Source organism: Peromyscus eremicus, chromosome 6, assembly GCF_949786415.1.
Source record: "Peromyscus eremicus chromosome 6, PerEre_H2_v1, whole genome shotgun sequence".
Taxonomy (NCBI): Eukaryota; Metazoa; Chordata; class Mammalia; order Rodentia; family Cricetidae; genus Peromyscus; species Peromyscus eremicus.
The window spans coordinates 90,810,380-90,828,806 of NC_081421.1; the positions used below are offsets into that span (position 1 = coordinate 90,810,380).

The window sequence follows — 18,427 nt, forward strand, 5'->3', positions numbered from 1 at the left end:
TGCCCTCTGTGTGGCAGATTCTTAGCTTCCTTTCCTTATGCATCACTGTGTCCTTTGAACTCTGGATCTTTTCCAGTGCTCTCCTCTATTGTGAGTTCAGGGGTTAGTAAAAGCCCTGACATGTGGCCAGAAAAAATAAAAATGTCTCTCGTTTTTATTATCTTACATTGTGAATATTTTAGTGGAGATACATGTAAGTAGTTATATTTTAATAATTGTCAATGTCATCAAAAGTACAGAGGCCACTGGCTTATTGAAATAGCTCATAAACATGAACTTGCTCTAAAATATTATTACCCTGCCTGCAGCCCTAGCTTTCCATGGGCAAGGACATCCTTGTTTCCCAAGTTCCAGGCCAGCCTAGGCTATACAGAAAGTCTCATTTAAATATATTATGGTCTTGTAGGATAGTCATAGGTAATATATAAAACATTTCAGAGGCCAATGTATATGTGAGATGGTGGATTATCTGTTATGCTGGCATATTTAGTACTGGATATCCTAGAGATGTTAATAAGCCCATGTGTGTTGTAGGTCATCAGAAAAATGTATCTTTTTATTTTTCCCCACATTGCTTTGGTTGTATGATTCCACCATCTGTTTCCAAACAACCCAGTGACTGTCCATGGGAAATATTTCCTCATTTCAAAGGAAAGCTCAGATTGTAACTATAAAGCACTATGCAGATATAAGCTATCATTTAAGTGGTTTTATCAATCTTAGCATCTAGGTATCTGACCAATAACTGCTGCGTCCATTCTTATTAATTAATTATGGAAAAAAATCTTAAAGCTAGATTGTGGTCCAGCCTGAAGACTTGCCACTGTGATTTTCCCTTTAAACATGCAATAATTTCCAATCTGCTTTAGGGACATGGATAAAGGGTCTCAAATCAGCATTTCAGAAACTGATGGGAATGCATTTATCATAGTATATACAGTAACAACTGACTTATTTTTAGATCAACTTATGTACAAACATTTATTCTTTGGAGATGTCCAAGTTTTAACATTTGCTCCTATAATTTTTGTTTTAATTTCAAGTATACCTTTCCAGAAATTATAACTATCATGATTAAAGTAATTGGTTGTAGAAAGTAATTGGTTTAGTATAACTTAAATAGAGAAATTCCACATTTTGTACTGTCTCTAAAAAAAAGTAACATATTGAGCAGGTTGTATTTAGGAATACACACATTTATATTATAATCTCAAAAAATACAACAAAAAGTTTAAAATAATAAAATAAAATACTTTGATAAAATAAAGAAGTCATGAATTTGAGTAAGAGCAAGGAGGGGTATATGGGAGGTTTTAAGAGGAAGAAAGAAAAGGGGAAATAATATAATTATAATTTTAATATCATAAAAGGATAACTAAGAAATTATTTACTTGTGTATGAGTGTGGGAGGCAACTTGTAGGAGTCTATTCTCTCCTCCCATTATGTGGATCTTGGGAATCTTATTTAGATCATCAGCCTTGGCCACAATTTTTGCAGAATATTTGTTTATGCTATGAAGATGTGTCTTTGCCAAGGTACCTTCTGATTGGCTTAATGAAGAGCTGAATAAAGATGCCATTGCCCCCAGACAACAGGAAGCAGTCTATAGAACACAACACCCACACTCCCAAGAGGTGGGGTGGGTAGATCTTGGTCATTTGGTGAATTATGCATATTTGTTATTGTTTAGGTGGGTTAGTTGCAAATTGTTACTGGTCATGGTAAGGGAGGAAACTAAGCAAGGAAGGTCAGATTTAAGGATTTCTTTCTGAAAAGAAAAAAAGGGGGATATAAGAATGATAGGAAAAAAGGATAGATTATTGAATCTATTTTAAACTAACAAGCAACTATTAATCTCCAATATTTTACATTGGTGTAGATTTCTGTATTGATACAAATTTAAGGTTATTTTTGTTATACATTATGTATGTTTCTACTCTTGTTTGAGGTATTGTACCTATGTAGCTCATTAAAAAAAGTAACGTAAAGTTTTAGTCCTTGAAAGCTATTTAGGATAATAACAAACAAAAATACAGGTTAATAGTTAGTCATCTATAACAATCAAAGTTATACTCATATTAGGTATGTTTTCAAAGTCAAACAGAGATGTATTTTAAATAGATAGATGGCCTTCAAACACTTCAAAAATCTACAGAATATGGCATTTTAAATGTTTTAATAATGTAAGGCTTTTCATGACAGTAAGATATGTCTGTTCCTGGCAGCACCAACTTACTTCAAAAAAGAATGATGGAGATCAGGCCCTCTGAGTGGGTGAGACAGTTGATTGGCCTGATCTGATTGGGAGGCATCCAGGCAGTGGGACCGGGTCCTGTGCTCATTGCATGAGTCGGCTGTTTGAAACCTGGGGCCTATGCAGGGTTGCTTGGCTCGGCCTGGGAGGAGGGGACTGGACCTACCTGGACTGAGTCTACCAGGTTGATCTCAGTCTGTGGGGAAGGCTTTGCCCTGGAGGAGATGGGAATGGGGGGCGGGCTGGGGGGTGAGGTGAGGGGGGCGGGAGGGGGGAGAACAAGGGAATTCGTGGCTGATATGTAGAACTGAATTGTGTTGCAAAATAAAAATTAAAAAAAAAAAAGAATGATGGGCATCCATTTGGAGATAGTTATAGTTACAATTTTCCTTGTTATCAAATTCAGAAAAGAAACTCACAAAAATGGTATAAAGTGTATAAGGTCAAAGGACATAAAAGCTTAAATTGTTTATCTGATAATATTTGAGATCTAAAAAGATAATTTTAGGATGATAATACAAGTTATGATAGAAAATAGTTTAGGCATAAAACTTTATAAATGCATCAAGATATGATAGATAATAGAATATTTTCTCTGAATATTCCAAATACAAATGAACTAGACATTGTGAAGGTAATTGTTAATTAGGTAACCTGATAATTGTTCTTATTGTATATAGTTTTACTATGTTAGAGGTAACACCTTTCCTTCTTATTTAGACAAAAAGGGGGAAATGTTGTGGGATATTTGTACACTGCGTGAAGGTATATTGCTATGATTGATTTAATAAAGAACTGAATGGCCAATAACTAGGCAGGAGGTATAAGTGGAACTTCCAGGCAGAGAGAGAACATAGGAGGAGATAATCAAGGGACAGGGGAGACACCAAGTAGACGTGGAGTGAGTTGAACATACAGAATGAAAGAAAGGTAAAAAGCGACATGGAAAAGGTTGATTAATAGAAATGGATTTATTTAAGTTATAAGAGCTAGTTAGGAACAAGCCTAAACTGTAGGCCCAGCTTTCATAATTAATATTAAGTCTCTGCGTCATTATTTGGGAGCTGGCTGGCAGGACAGAGAAAGATTCCTTACACATAATCCCTCTTTCTCCTTAGCCATCTTGATGGCCCCCACTCTGTATTTTGAAGGGTGAGTAGATAGGAAAATATATGTCCTAGAATACTTAATTTGAAACAACTGGGAAATACATTCACTTTCTGGTGTCTATCCCATAAAGCAAACCTTTAGCATTTGATTTGTTTTTCTCATAATGATATCCAAACTATGATCATAATTGAAAGTCCTCCTATAAGTTATGCAGTCTGAAAGTCCAGAATTCTCAGGGTTTCTTTGCTTCCTTAGTTTTAATTTTCATTTTGATTTTAATTCATGAGCTTTTTCCTATGGAGCCATATTGACCATCTTTTGGGTATAACAAGATTATTCTACATGAAACTAAAAATGATTGAGAAAGTTTAGAGGACTGTGGCAGGAAGTTCTTCAGAAGTCCTTCAGTTTACTTGTTTGCATTCCCTCAAAAGAGGCCACTGCAGAGCAGCTTAGAGTTGAGAATAGCTTTGAAAGCAGTTATTGTTCCAAGGCTAATTTTAACCTTGTGATAAAGATTGCTTTTTGTATTCAGTTGAATGTGATCCAGTAATTGTTTGTCAAGGCTAAGTGCTGTAGGACATAATACATTTTTAAAATGGTGTTTTGTAATTATAATACAAGCATCTTTATAGCCTACTGTATGAGAGAATGCTGTTGAGTAGGGGTATTAGGTTTAGGAGAAAACAGACTTTAAATTTTATTATTTTAATTATTAAATCTCATGGATGCTCAACTTACATTATGAAAATTTGGAGATATGCTCAGATGAATGATTTTTCATAAAAACAAAACCTTTATTCCTTCCTACTCTATATCTTCTTGTTTTAATCAACAAAATACTGGTGGGAATAATTCCTCAAGAAAGCTAGACATCAGGGGTATGTTGCATGAAGTATTTTTAATATGAGTTTGTGATTACCTGTGAATCATCAGCTCATGTCAAGGTTTTCAGGCAGTAACATCCCAAATCTGAAATGCTTCTATGATGCACTCTTTAGCATTATATAGATTATTGGCAATTTGTTTTTTACTACCTTAATTAGTAGTGGCTGAAAGGATGTTAGAGTCATGTCAGAAAGCCTCATTATTGTGTAAATGACTAGAGTCTCTAGCCTTTCTAAAACATTCAGATTCATGTATTGATAGAGGCGATGATGTGCAGAATCTCTTGCTTTTCTAAAGCATTCAGATTCATGCATTGATAGAGGTGATGATGTGCAGAATCTCTAGCCTTTCTAAAGCATTTGGATTCATGTATTGATAGAGGTAATGATGTGCAGGTGAAGCGCTTGAGTATCACCTAGACTGCTGACTCAAGAATATTGCCACTTTGCAGTTTGTATTCTCTCCCCTCTCATTTTTTTTTATGAATTTGTTTTACTTACATTAAATATATATATATATATATATATATATATATATATAGAATAGAGCATGTCTAAAAATGAGAGTGTAATGTGGATATACAGTTTTAGATGTAAGAATGGAGGTACAGTTGGACATGGTGGTTCATGCCTTTAGTCTCAGTACTCAGGAGGTAGAGACAAGCAGATCTCTGGAACTTTGAGGCTAGCCTGGTCTACAGAGTAGTTCCAGGCTAGCCAGGGATACATAGTAACACTCTGTCTCAAAACAATAAAACAAACAAATGAACACACACACACACACACAGAGAGAGAGAGAGAGAGAGAGAGAGAGAGAGAGAGAGAGAGAGAGAGAGAGAGCGAGCTGCAGTGGTTGGCTTGAGAAAGTAGCTGATTGCATAATTACACTTCAGGAATAAGACTTATTATGAAAAAGGGTACTGAGACCATGATTCGGGGAATATCTGAAAGGAAGAATGTGGTTGTATTAAAGAAAACATAGCAGAGAGAAAGGGAAAGAGAGGCTTCCTTTTAAAACCTGAAGAAAAGCTTCCTTAAGAGGCATAGTTTAGGGGGCAGGTAAAAAAAAAAGAGGGATAGTTTAAAAATAAAAGACACAGCAGTCACAGCAAGGTAATGGGCAGCAGGCTGGAGACGAGAGCCATCAAAAAACTCTTGAGAAAAAGAAAATTATTTGGCTTTATAAGATTTGGGAGGGGTCACATGAACATGACCTTTTTTTTTTTTTGTTTGTTTCTTCTGATTTTGCACATACTTTTGTATGACTCACAGTTTGTATTTTAAGATTTGCTTTAACTTCCTCATTTGTGAACTTCAATTTTAAACGTCAACTTGCCACAATGAAGAAGCACCTGAGAAGGGAATTTCAATTTAGGAATATTTAGAACATATTTGTATGTGAGCCTGGCTTAGGAAGAAGGGCTTTGAATATTCCTTGATGTGGGAGCATCCAGCCAAGTTTGAGTGAAACCATTCCCCAGGCAGGGGTTCCTAAGCAGCATAAGGATGTGAAGAAGTTAGCTAAGCATAAGAAAGTAGGCAGCATGGATACATTCATCTCTCTGTCTTCTTTTTTTTATTTATTTTTTATTTTATTTTACAATACAATTCAGTTCTACATATCAGCCACGGATTCCCTTGTTCTCTCCCCTCCCGCCTCTTTGTCTTCTTGACTATGGATGTGAGATGATCAGCTGCTTGAGTTCATTCCTTGTCTTCCTTGAAATTATGTGCTGTAACCTGGACGTATCAGCCCCAAACCCTTCTTCCCTCAAGCAGTATTTGGTCAGAGTATTTTATCACAGCAACATGAAAGAAACTAAAACCCATTTAAGAAATTAATGTTGACTCTATCATCTCTGCTGCATTCTACTCCATCACTACTTTGTTTTGCGCTTACTCTTGGATTATAATTATTATCTAAACTATATAATTCTCAGTTAACCTTTCTCCTTTATACAAAATGTTCTACTTTGGGCTTCCACTGGAGGTTGGATGGCTTTACTTTGTAGCTATTTTTTTTTTTTTACCTTGGGCTCCTCTTTCAGTATTTTCTGTTATACAAAATCACAACTTTCCTTCAAAGGTAGTAAGAGGCAATTGGAGCACACATTCAGATTACTCCTAGTACCATGATTCAGTGCAGTAAGAGTAATGAAGTTTTTATAGGTATAGAACAAAAGAAAGTCATAATTCAGGTCACTTAAAAAATATACTCGTGGTAACATCAAGTAAGGAAGATACAGCAGTAAAGTGTGTGCTATAAGCCCTGGGTGCTCTTTGAGGACATTCTTGGCTTTTGAGTTGATAGAAGCTAATGGTCTGTTAGTATTCTCAGAGCCACAAGTATGTCAGATTGCACACAAGGGTGGGCAATGATTGGCTGTGAAGGTAATTAAACAGGGCCCAAGGTAATTTTGGCTCTGGACCTGTGGGATTCCTACTATCCACAGTCCTGACAATTATGATCAGTTGATCAGCCTTGTAGAGTTTTAAACAAGGGTGTAGCTTTTCCTAGAGATTTCAGCTCATATCTCTCTCCTTTGGGTGCTTATTTACTACTAGGTGTCTAGACACTGGTTTTTCAAAGATATTGCTCTCTGTTTATTGGTACTTGGAATCTGAGGATTGGTGTCTTTGACCAACTATTTGAAATATGTAACAATTTCTACTCAACAATTTTTACTCTTCCTCTATTTTTCCCGATATCCTCTGTTGAAATTGAACTAAAATTTTTCATTCTTTTTTGTTGTTGTTTTTGTTTTTTTTTTTACCTTGCATGTCTTTAAACCCCTTGATCATGTGTTTACCCCATTTACTAGAGCTGCTCTCAGGCAACATTCCCAAATTATAAAACCAAATTAACTAATACCTTTTGTCTCATTCGGCTGTGCCTACCCCCATTGATACCCTAAATAATTAAGATTCTCTTTCCCTCAAATACTGTTTTATTTGTTTTTGTTTTGTTTTGTTTTTAACTAGAAATTCTATTTGGTTGTATTACAAACCTTCGGTTACAGTTAGGAGTCTTCACTTACAATTCGGAAGGATCTGATTCTTTGGTAGTTTATTTCTCTTTTATTTTTAAGCTTATCAAACATTTGTCGTTTAATCTGACCAACCTACTCTACATATTTTTCGGGAGACAAGATTTTGTGACCTGCTGTTTCCTGCTAGCTGTCATGCGTGTTGTCCTTTCACCTGTGTCTTCAGTGATTTCTTCTGGTGTGAGTTCACAGTCCTTTGAAATGTATTTACAGACACTTTCAGAAACCTGGAGTAAAATGCTTTGTGAATAGAGAACTGGACTTTGCTTCTGTTACTTCCCTAATGAGGGAAAGAAAGATAATTGTTTTATAATAAGAGCACTAGAGATTCAGAGTAGCAAAATGCATCAGCCCGGAAAGCAGACATTCTGACTGAGTGTGGAAAAGAGTCTTTAGCCCCCAACTCACAAACTTTCATTTTACTGAATTAGCAGGAGAGTACAATCTAGATCACCTAGGTCCTATCTTTCCTTTCTTTGACATTTTTCTCAATGGAAACTTGTGTGTGGTTCATCTCTACATTTTACATTACGATTATTTTTAAAGTTTATCATATACATGGCCTTGCAGTCAAGGTTGATGGTTAGTGATTTTTATTCTACTTTCTAGTTGGGGGAAGCATAATTCAGGTTGAGAGAGGCATGTAGCTTCCCTAGTGTATATTAGTAGTGGAATCTGGTGCTTTTGATTCATTTGTAGCAGGACCTACGCAGGCTCCAGCCATCCTTGAAAAGTAACCATTAGATTTTATTTCTTACATCTAAAGACACCATGACTAGGACTTGAGTCTTGGGAACATGGGCAGGTTTGGATTCTTATGACAAGCTTGTTGGCTATTAAACACGATTAAAGGCTGCTAGGGATCCCTGGCCTCCTAGTAGTCCTTTTCTAGTAAACTCGACACTATCCTTTTGTCAGTGTTCATAAAACATCTCACCTCAGTCTCGAGGCCATCAAAGATAGATAAAATACCTAAGGGGATGCAGAACTCCATAGCTGCTTTGTATTCTAGGAGATCTGCTTCGGGTTTTTTGTTTGTTTGTCTTCTGATACTTCAGAAATTACCGTATTTTAGCATTTAGATTGTGTGCTTAAAAAAAATCCTAGTATACTTATTTGAAATACTTCGTGGAAATTCTCATGCTATCTTTTTAACCATGTATCAGAAATGGTGCCATCCTGTCTGATCCTTTAACATAGTCCCTTGACTAATAGTCATTTTATTTGTAGTGGCTTCTAGAGTAGAACCAGAAGGTGTATACAAATTTCATTAAAAGATACTGGAATATATTTATGATTTTCAATGAAAATTCTGCTCTAATACTTGAAAGTAATTAATAATTATAAGAACTGACTCATGCTTATACCTCCACAGCTGCTCTTCTGGGCCATAAAAGATTTCTTCAAAGTATACCATGTGATCATCTTTAAAGCAGGCCAACAGAAATTTCTAACTTAATTATAGTTTGGCAGAGTGTATCCAAAACCTCTTATCTGAACAGTGAACCCAATAATTTAATCAGTCTGTCTGTTGATTAATCACGTTCTAATCCATCTGATATCAGCTCTGAAAAAAATTCTTCATCTGTTTCATGTGAAACTTATCTCTGCAAATGCACAGCTGCTGTGAGCCATGGGTATTAATAACTTGCACAGAAGACAAAACACAATGGAGTCTCCAAGCCTGCAGAAAAAGTTCGAGCTTATTAAAACAGTCATTAGGTACTCTCTACAACCTTAGCCATCCCCATGTCATCTCCCATCCTCATGGCTGATTGCGTCCCTAGCTGTCACTCTCACATTAGTAAAAGTAACTCACATGTAAACTCTCTGTATCTGAAGCTGACAATTAATAATTGATTAATTAATACATATTTATCAGATTCTGAATAGCAACCTGGGCTGTATTACTTCCCTTATTATCCCACAGCATCTCTGTTATGTAAAAATCATTACCCAGATCAAAAAAATGAGGTCAAAGAGCAAAAGGCAAGCCATTTGAGTGCATATTGACAAATACAAAAACAAAAATATGTATATATGTTTGATGAAAACAGGAAAGATAAAAGGCTACATTAGACTATGATGCTTTCCATTTCTATAATGTAAGATGCCCACTCTCCAAGATGATTTATAATACATTTGGCCAGGTAAGCATAAAGATAGGGTGGTCAAGATGTAGGCATCTAGTAAATATTCAGTGTCATCGCTTTCCATTCATTGCTCTCTTGTTGAAGCACTTTCAACTTCTAAAGTTTTTCTTTTCATTCTGTTTTTGTTTCCTGTTCCATCCACTATCTCTTACATATGGACCTTGTCTGTTCATTCAGCCCAGCCTAAGCCTGAGACTGAGTCTACCATTCCGGGTCAATGGTTGCACAAGACACATGTGAATCTCAGGTTCTCAGTTTAGTATGAAATCTGACGGTATTTCAAAGGTTCTTAGAATTTTGACTTTGCAAAGTGTTTTACACCAAAAATAGATTATTGATGATCAGAGTGGACTTGAGATTATGAATAATTTACATTTTACTAGGTATATATTTTGTTTCTTTTATATCCATTTTCTGAGTTACTTATATTCTACCCATATCTGTATGGCATGTTTTTGTTTTGAATTTAGAGAATCCTAGCTGAGTAGTTTCCTCTCACATTATTTGTGCATTCCTAGGTTTCTTTCTCCATATTAATTGAACTGAGCATCTACATGGACCTTAATTAACTCTGCTGTACAGGAGAGGGCAGCCAAGCAGAAGAAGATTATCCAGTTCAAGTTAACTCTTCCTGAGAATAAGGGTTAATGTTTGGAATAAAGAGTCCTCTGTTTAGGGAGAGGCTATACCTGTAACCTGCAAACTCGGAGCCCATTCCATGTATCCTGAGGCAGAGGATATCTTCTGAGAGAAGGAAAGAGTTGGGGTAGAGAAGAAAAACGGGGCACAAGGAGAGGAGAGAGCTAAAGAAAAGAGAGAGAGACAGAAACATAGACAAGGAGAGACAGAGACAGACAGAAAAAGGGAGAGGAGGGGATGTGCAAATTGAAGCAATTAGAAGAAAATTCTCCTGAGGTATGGTTGTTTCCTTATGTTCTTAAAGTACTCCTTTCTCTTAAAGTATATATACCACACTCCAGTTTTCAATAGGTAAGATGTTCAAATTGATTTCTTTTCTCACAAGAAATAAATTCTAGTCATTGTTACATACACCATGTATTAGTAGTCACTGCTATTATTATTCTCTTCTCCAATGTATACCTGAGAGCTAGTCTTAGCTCTGATGCTCAATAGCAGTGCAACTGAGGAAAAATGACTAATTTCTGTCTTTCGTTCTTACAAGCATGATGATAGAGTGATGATCAGCTCTGATATATGTGAAAGGTCTGTACTATACATACCTGCATTATTAATTATGTATTTCTAAATAACAACTGCACCGCTGCTTTGATAATTTACCTAACATTTCTAAGATAACATTGCTATTCTCTCTGTGTTTTCCAAGTAGAAAACTGTAACTATTGTACCCAGTAAGTCCTGTTACTATTTCAGATGTTGAAGGCTATTTATGTAAGACACTCAGATGAAAAAAAATGGTTTACTGAAAAAGGATTCTTATCTTACCTGTCTTGCCAGCCAAACCAATCAGAATTTTTTCTGATAATAATGTTTAGAAGTAATCAAACATTGGCATATTTATTCATAAAGTAAACAGTAAGAGAGGAAAGAGTTCTTCAAACACAGAGTTGTGCTTGAGACTGGGCCAGTACTGAATTTTCTGTTTGCTCTCCTTGAGGGTGGTGGCTTGCTAGACAGACTGGAGGAGTCTTATGTAACAATGTGTTTGCTGTTAGACTAATTTACAAAGTATTTTTTTCTGTGATGGAAGAAATGTGCTGTAGAGCCTACATACCTAGAAAATGACATATTTCAGAAAGTGACTTGTCCTATAGTGCTTTTTGTTTTTGAAATGTTGATTTATAAAGTCAAATAGCTTAACTATTTTAAGCAAAAACAAGTAAATACTTAAATAATAACCCACAGCACAATCTTGGAATTTAAAAAGAAAGATAAAATGTGTAGTAGTGACTTATGCCTATAGTCCCAGCACTTGGAAGGTAGAGGCAGTAAGGTCAGCTCTAGGCCAGCCTCTGCTACATAGCAAATTCATGGGTAGCTTGGACTACATGTGTACCTTTTTTTTAAACAAAGAAAAAGATAGCTTAGATTTAGGTTATGTATTTTCAGGTAGACTGACAAAGTAGAATTCACAGGTTGTAACAGCATCCACTACCACATAGCTCAGGAAACAGATTTCTCTTTCTGCTGTTCTACAAGTTGGGCATCATTTCTTCCTCAGAAAGTTGTGCTTGCTCTGCTCTCCCCCACTCCACACCCCCCATTAGCTGTTTTCCTCTGTGTACTCACCTCTGTGTATCCCTCTTCTGCATTTTCAGTATACTGTACTTAGGGTTACAATTTTATCACATCGATGTATATCACTGAAAAATGTATTTAGTGGTTCTTGTCCTTCTGTGAACTATCTTGTATTTATTTTTTGTAGACTGCTCTTTTCATTCAGCACCATTCATAAAATGTATCCATAGTGGCAGACCCAGCTGTGATTCAACCTGAACATCTTAGTTGTCATCTAATGCCATTGGACTCTAGTTCTCTGTCTAATCTCTTAGGACTAAGTTTTCTTTTTCTGCTCTTGAGGCCATCGTGGTTATCTTTATTCAGGAGTAGCTATGGAAACAGTATAATCCTTTTTTCATTCCAGAGAAGTTAAGTTAATGAACTTAAACAAATATAATCAGGATGTTCAGCATCCATTTTTTTTATGAATGCTGAAAAACCACTATCATCATCTCAATGGCTAAGAGGTCATTAACACTTGGTTTTACAATGGTGGTTCCATTAGCATGTAAAACTGGGATTCTCCTAACACTTCCTCCTCCATAAGCATCTGTTTTTGAAAATCTTAACATTGTTAATGCACTGAAGATTGGGGCCATGGTTGTTTATCTTCTTTGTATAGAATCTAATTGATGAGAGAGAGGAGGGATTCTAAAGCAAGGTACGGCGAGATCATGATGGGAAAACGTACAGAGATGACCAGCCACATTAGTGGAAACCCATGAACTATGGACCAATAGCTGTGGAGCCAGCTGTTAGGACTGGACTAGGCCCTTTGGATATGCGAGACAGTCGTTTAGCTTGAACTGTTTGGGGAGCCCCCAGGCAGGGGGATTGGGATCTGTCCCTAGTGCATGAGTGGGCTTTTTGGAGCCCAGTCCTTAAGATGAGACAAATTGTGCAGCTTTGGTGCAAGAGGGAGGGCCTTGGACCTGCCTAAACTGAATGTACTAGGCTCTGCTGACTCCCCAAGAGAGACCTTGACTTGGAGGAGATGGGAATGGGGGGGCTGGGAGGTTGGGAAGAGGGAGGAGAGGGGAATCTGTGGTTGTATGTAAAATGAATAGAAAATTTCTCAATAATAAAAAAAGAGAGAGAGAATGGACCTATGTCTAGCCCAAGTGTTCCTGACCATGTTTATTCAATTAATTCCATTAATCAATATCAATATATCTTAGCTATTAAAAATTAAAGTAAATAATTCTCTTATGAAATGATACTCAAATTCTTGTGTTCCCTGGTCAAAAGCTTTAGTAAATTATTGCTCACTTATTGAAACTCTAAATCTAATCATCTAACCAAGGATAATTTGTTAGATACTCATTTTCATTCATCTGTCCCTTTTAAAAAAAAATCTAAAATGTCTCAATCTGTAGAGGAAGTTTTTGGCAAGTCAGTTGCAAGGACAATTCAATGTGAGAAAAACAAGCTATTTTTTTTTTTTAGTACTGACCTATTACTGGGTGATTGTTATAATTTTGTCACTTTGAATTCTGCAAATTTTTTTTTAATTTCTGTTAAGTTACTGAGTCACAGATAGTTCACAAATTCCACACAGTACTCTCTATAGTGCTATAATTCATTGTTTATATTAAGGAAATGGAAAACTTAAACTGAAGAGACATTCCCAACAGGGTCTTCATTACTGTTATATTGCTGTGAAGAGACATTATGACCAAGGCAATTTATAAAATCAAGCATTTAATTGGGGACTTGAAGAAACCTCTCTCTCTCTCTCTCTCTCTTTCTCTCTCCATTTCCCCCCTCTCTCCTTTTCTCTCTCCTTCTCTATCTTCCTGTATTCCTCATTCCCATTCTATTTTTTTTCCAGGTAAATGAGACGATAGAATGGTTTGTTTTCTGAGGTTCATTGGATAGGTTTAAATGTGATAATAAGGTAAAACCTTAGGTCAAGAGGATTTTACAAGGGGGTTAAGATGCGTCCTTACTACAAAATAGGTTCATAGTTTTCTATCTAAGATTCCCAGAAGACTGCAGGCCTATAGCTAGTTTTTTATTTTCTTTAAAAAAAAAAGTGATATTTGAAATCATATATGCTAGCTCTTAAGTATGGTTTATTGTTGTTATAATATTTGAATTTTCTCTATGCAAAATTAATATCACCTCTTTGTAGGCAATCTTCACAGCAACTTTTCAATTGTGCAGGACTTAATTCTTGACTCTCAGTTCATGGGAGACTTTAACCAGACTCTAAAGTAACTCCTTTCCAGTCTTTCTATCCTGACTCCCTCGATGACTTGAACTAAGTCTCTGTTCACCTCCTTGGCTAGGTACTCTGCACGGGAACAGGTTGTTATCTGGGTTGGATTTATCCAAGAGAAAACATTTAGAATAGTGGGTAAAGGAAGAAGGATCTCAGCGATGAAAGAGTGTGAAATCTGAAAATTGGAACAGAGCAGAAAACCAGGGTCATTCAAAGAAAACATTTCCAGAAATGTCTTTTCCAACCCTGGCAGCACGATAGCACCTACCTGGAGAGACACACAGAGGCACCCGCAGGGATGCTGCATACACATTGAAGCATTGGCCAGGATGGAAATTTGACCCGTTTGCTAGGGCTTCCTGGAGGGATTCTATTTGTCATTTTAGCGTTTATGATTGTGTAACAGGGTTTTTCAACAGCAAATCAAAGCGAGGCTGGTGATATTGTGCACAAACACAATAGAAATGGAATGGCTTAATTAGTAAAAATTTAACTGGCATGATTCCTATAAGTTAAAATGTACATATTTAAGGAGGCTTTTTGTAACATTTATACCATTTATTTTATAATATACTAATTCGGATGTAAAAGTGAATGTAAATTAACAGAAATTAACATGCAATGTGAAGAAAAGTCCTTTTATCCTCTGCAACTGTAGCATTTGGCACATTCAGGAATAAATAATCTTTTGTGGCAAGGGTATGCCTTATCAAACATATGCAGATCAGCACTAATTAATGCTAATTAAGGTTTCCTGTCTATCTAGTTGGAAAAACGTCCAAATGTTATGAAATCCAGTTAGTATGCCTATTACGCTAATTGTTTTATATGGGGTGGTTCTTAATTAAAATATGTAAATTGACCTTAATTGCTATATACTAATGGGGGTTCATGTTATCTCACTAAAAATGACAAGATGGTGAGGAGGGGTACTTAAAAGACTAATTCTGATAAATCCTTAACTAAATGACCTTTATTCAAAATTAATTTTAATTGGAAGTTGGCAAAAGAAACATTTTTTCCTTCTTTGTTTCTTTTTAGTTTAAGTAATGGAAGAATGTTATTCTTCTTTGCTAATAATGCTTTAGAAGCAGCCTGGGATTGGTAATTACACTTAACAAGCAAGTTAATTTCACTGTTTATATTTATCAGGAAGTTATTGATAACCTCATTTCAATCTTGGGAAGGGGAACTATCTTCACATTGAATATGAGTACATATACTCACTTACACACAAATATATATATATATATATATATATATATATACACACACACACACACACACACACACACACACACACACACACACACATATAGGAATGTGAATATATGTATCTATGTGCATAGGTATACATATTTATACATATATACAGGTAATTTGACCCAGTTAATTTTTTAGCATATGTGTTAAAGTTTAATGAGCTAGTAATAGTAATATGTTTTTCCTAGTTGATTTGCATTTAAATAACATTTTAAGAAAATTATACATTTTGTCTTTAAACATTAATTCTTACTGGAGTTAATGATTAGAGCTACTTAGATTACATAGACCTACATGGAATTCTAATGTTTATTTATTTTTTTAAACTGCAAACAAACTAAAATATATACACCCCAAACCAGCATGAAATTATTTAATTAAAATAGTTTTTGTTTTCTACTATGTACAATTTAGAACTGCAGGAAGTTAGAAAACCTAGAAAATTTTTTATTCTTCCATTACATTTGGAAATAGCATATGCTCAACTGTAATTTAAAGTATGTTAAAATCTCATCTGGAAAAACGTGAGAAGAGACTTGGTAAAATATTGTCACATGGAAATGAGTACATAATAAAGATCGCAGGTTTTCTTTGTGGAACAGAGACTCAATATGTTTTCTCTTTCATTAGGACATCGTGACAAACGTCTCGCCCAGAATCATCCGGGGGACCACTTCTGGCCCCATGTACGGCCCTGGACAAAGCTCTTTCCTCAACATTGAGCTCATCAGTGAGAAAACAGCTGCATATTGGTGTCACAGTGTCACCGAACTAAAGGCTGACTTCCCGGACAATGTAAGTGTGATTTAACATCTAAAACAAGAGAGCGGGCATGAGTTGCTGAATGTTTATTTAAACATCCAATTCATAGGCTTATAAATATTAATGAGTATAATATATTTTATTAAAGAATCTGCCAGTTGCTTGGTTGATGCATAGAAAGATAAAGAAAGAAAGCTGGAAAACTCATAAAATCCCTCCCCATGTGAGGCTTTGTTATAAATGGGCACTGTGTGCAGGGAAGAAGCCTCTACATAAGCAGAAGAAAGAGGAACGAAATACCCATTTTATTGAGTTGGTTTTCATCACATGTGGCTGGTATTTATGAAGGTGGTGACCTTAGGGAGAAATTGCAGGCTATAAATCATTTTAAATATAAAGCTAAGACTGAAACAGAATATCTTATGTAGTTTATTTATATTTTTTCAGTGGGAGATAATTTACCAGATAATTTTAATACCCTTAGACTAAATGAACTCACTGTTTTGTAGAAAGCTTTATTTTTAAGGAACTACACAGATTCCTTGCAATAAAAATCAGATTCACATGTAATAGAGAGTATTTTCTCTTTAGTAGTCTAGTTGAGGTTATTCATGGTATCATTCCTTCATTCTCCCACTCCGTGTCCCAATGTCTGCCCTTCTGTATTTCTATTATTCTTTCAGTGAGCTGTGTGGTGAATGGAGCCTGAAGTATCCAGCAGTGTGTGTCTGCTTATGTTATAGAAACAATTATTCTGCAGGGACAAAAGAGAGCACATGTTGCATGCTCTTGTGATATGTATTTTTAAATATTTTAATACTTTTGAGTTCAAGGGAATTCGTGAATGGTTGCCTATAACCTGAAAAATCAGTCTTCCAAAGGAAGTATGATGTTGCCCAGCAGATCAAGAAGTGTTCTTTCAGGTAGCTTGGCTGCTTCTGTGTTCTCTCTTACCCTGAACCAAATATAGTCATATAGGACAGGCATAATGTATCTTCCTCAAAACAGTCCTTCAGATGTGAAGGGAACTATGGAGACCCATCAGAAATCTTAAGCATCTGCTCATTAAATGTTCCTAAATTTGGGAGCCTGATATTGCAATTATCTTTCCTGTGATACAGTTAAGTCTCTGCAACAAAGATGCCAAGTGTCTGTTTCCTAAAGGACCCATACCTTTTTAGGAATTTTTTCCTTAGCTAGCCGAAAACAAGAGAACCAACTCTAAAAACAAAAGTATTAATAAGTACCCTAACTAGGTCTCTGGTACTGAATATTCTGCTAGGTACTGAACATTTAATTTTCATCACAATGGTAGGTAGGTACTTAAGATATCATGTACTCTGTGCCAGACATTGTTATAAAAGCTTTGTATATTTTAAACTTGCTGAATGCTTCAACATCATCATAAAATAGATACTGTTACATGCCTAAGTTCAGAGTGGAGGAAACCTAGGCATATGAAAGTAAGGAATCTTGCTCATGATTGAATATAAAAATCTATCATAAAGTTGAAATTTGAACTTGAATTTTGTTTTAACCATCTATGCCTCTGTATATTAGTGTCTTCAGTATACCTGTGTATGTTGCACTTAAATATTCAGTATTACTTTCTAATGTAACATACAAAACAATATGAAATAAATACGATTTTCCCTCAAACTGCTTCAGTGTTGAATGAAATTAGTGTTTCTGGTAAAAACAAACAACCAACCAAACAAAAATATTTTTGTTGAAAAAGTAATGCCCAGCAATGGCTTTCTTAAACTCACATGATTCTGTCTGCTTTTGCTGAGGCAGGGATAAGTTGCGATAACAATGGCCACCGAAAAATGACAGTCGAGGAGGAGATATGTGGGTTGGAGCCCATGGCTTTCTGATCCCCCAGTCAAGAAGAAAGAAGAGGCACATTTGAACATTAGATTACCCTGGCAACAATGTTCTTCTCTTATAATGCTTTTGTGTGTGTTTGACAAAATAATGCAAGACACTTCCCCCCAATCCTTTCCCTATTTAGATTATACTCATTAGTCTTATCTCTGTACTCTTAGAACTCATTTTTACCGTTTTTACTCCCCATACCAAATATAACACTTTAAACACAATTAAAGTGGCATTCTCATTTGAACCCATGGAAGGAGCACGTGTGCACCCAGATACTGCCATGCTGAGAGGAACGTCTCCCCCACTGTTTCAGAATTATTCTGATGCCAAACCCAATGAGCTGAGTGAAAGGAGGTGACCCTTCTTTTTCCAACTTTAATTATCACTCTCACTGGAGTTTTCCCACATCATTCTCGAGTGCGTGGCTGCCACCTTTAATGACAGGGATTGGATAATTCAACCCACTGTGGCAGCTTCTAAGCAAGGGCAAAGTTTTCTGAGAAAGAAATTGTGCAAGGGGATACGGGCAGCTGATATCTGCAGCTAGGGTCTGTTTCCAGATGGGAGACTACAGCTGCTTATGAAC

At 36.0% G+C, this 18,427-nt stretch overlaps 1 protein-coding gene across 1 annotated transcript in view; it reads left to right on the plus strand.

Moving 5' to 3' along the window:
• Positions 1-18,427, plus strand: part of Dpyd (dihydropyrimidine dehydrogenase) — an 839,421-nt gene that overhangs the window by 487,071 nt on the left and 333,923 nt on the right. Inside the window, exon 14 of the mRNA XM_059266163.1 lies at positions 15,829-15,993. Within this exon, the coding sequence (XP_059122146.1) occupies positions 15,829-15,993 (165 nt within the window). The remainder of the gene's footprint in view (positions 1-15,828; positions 15,994-18,427) is intronic.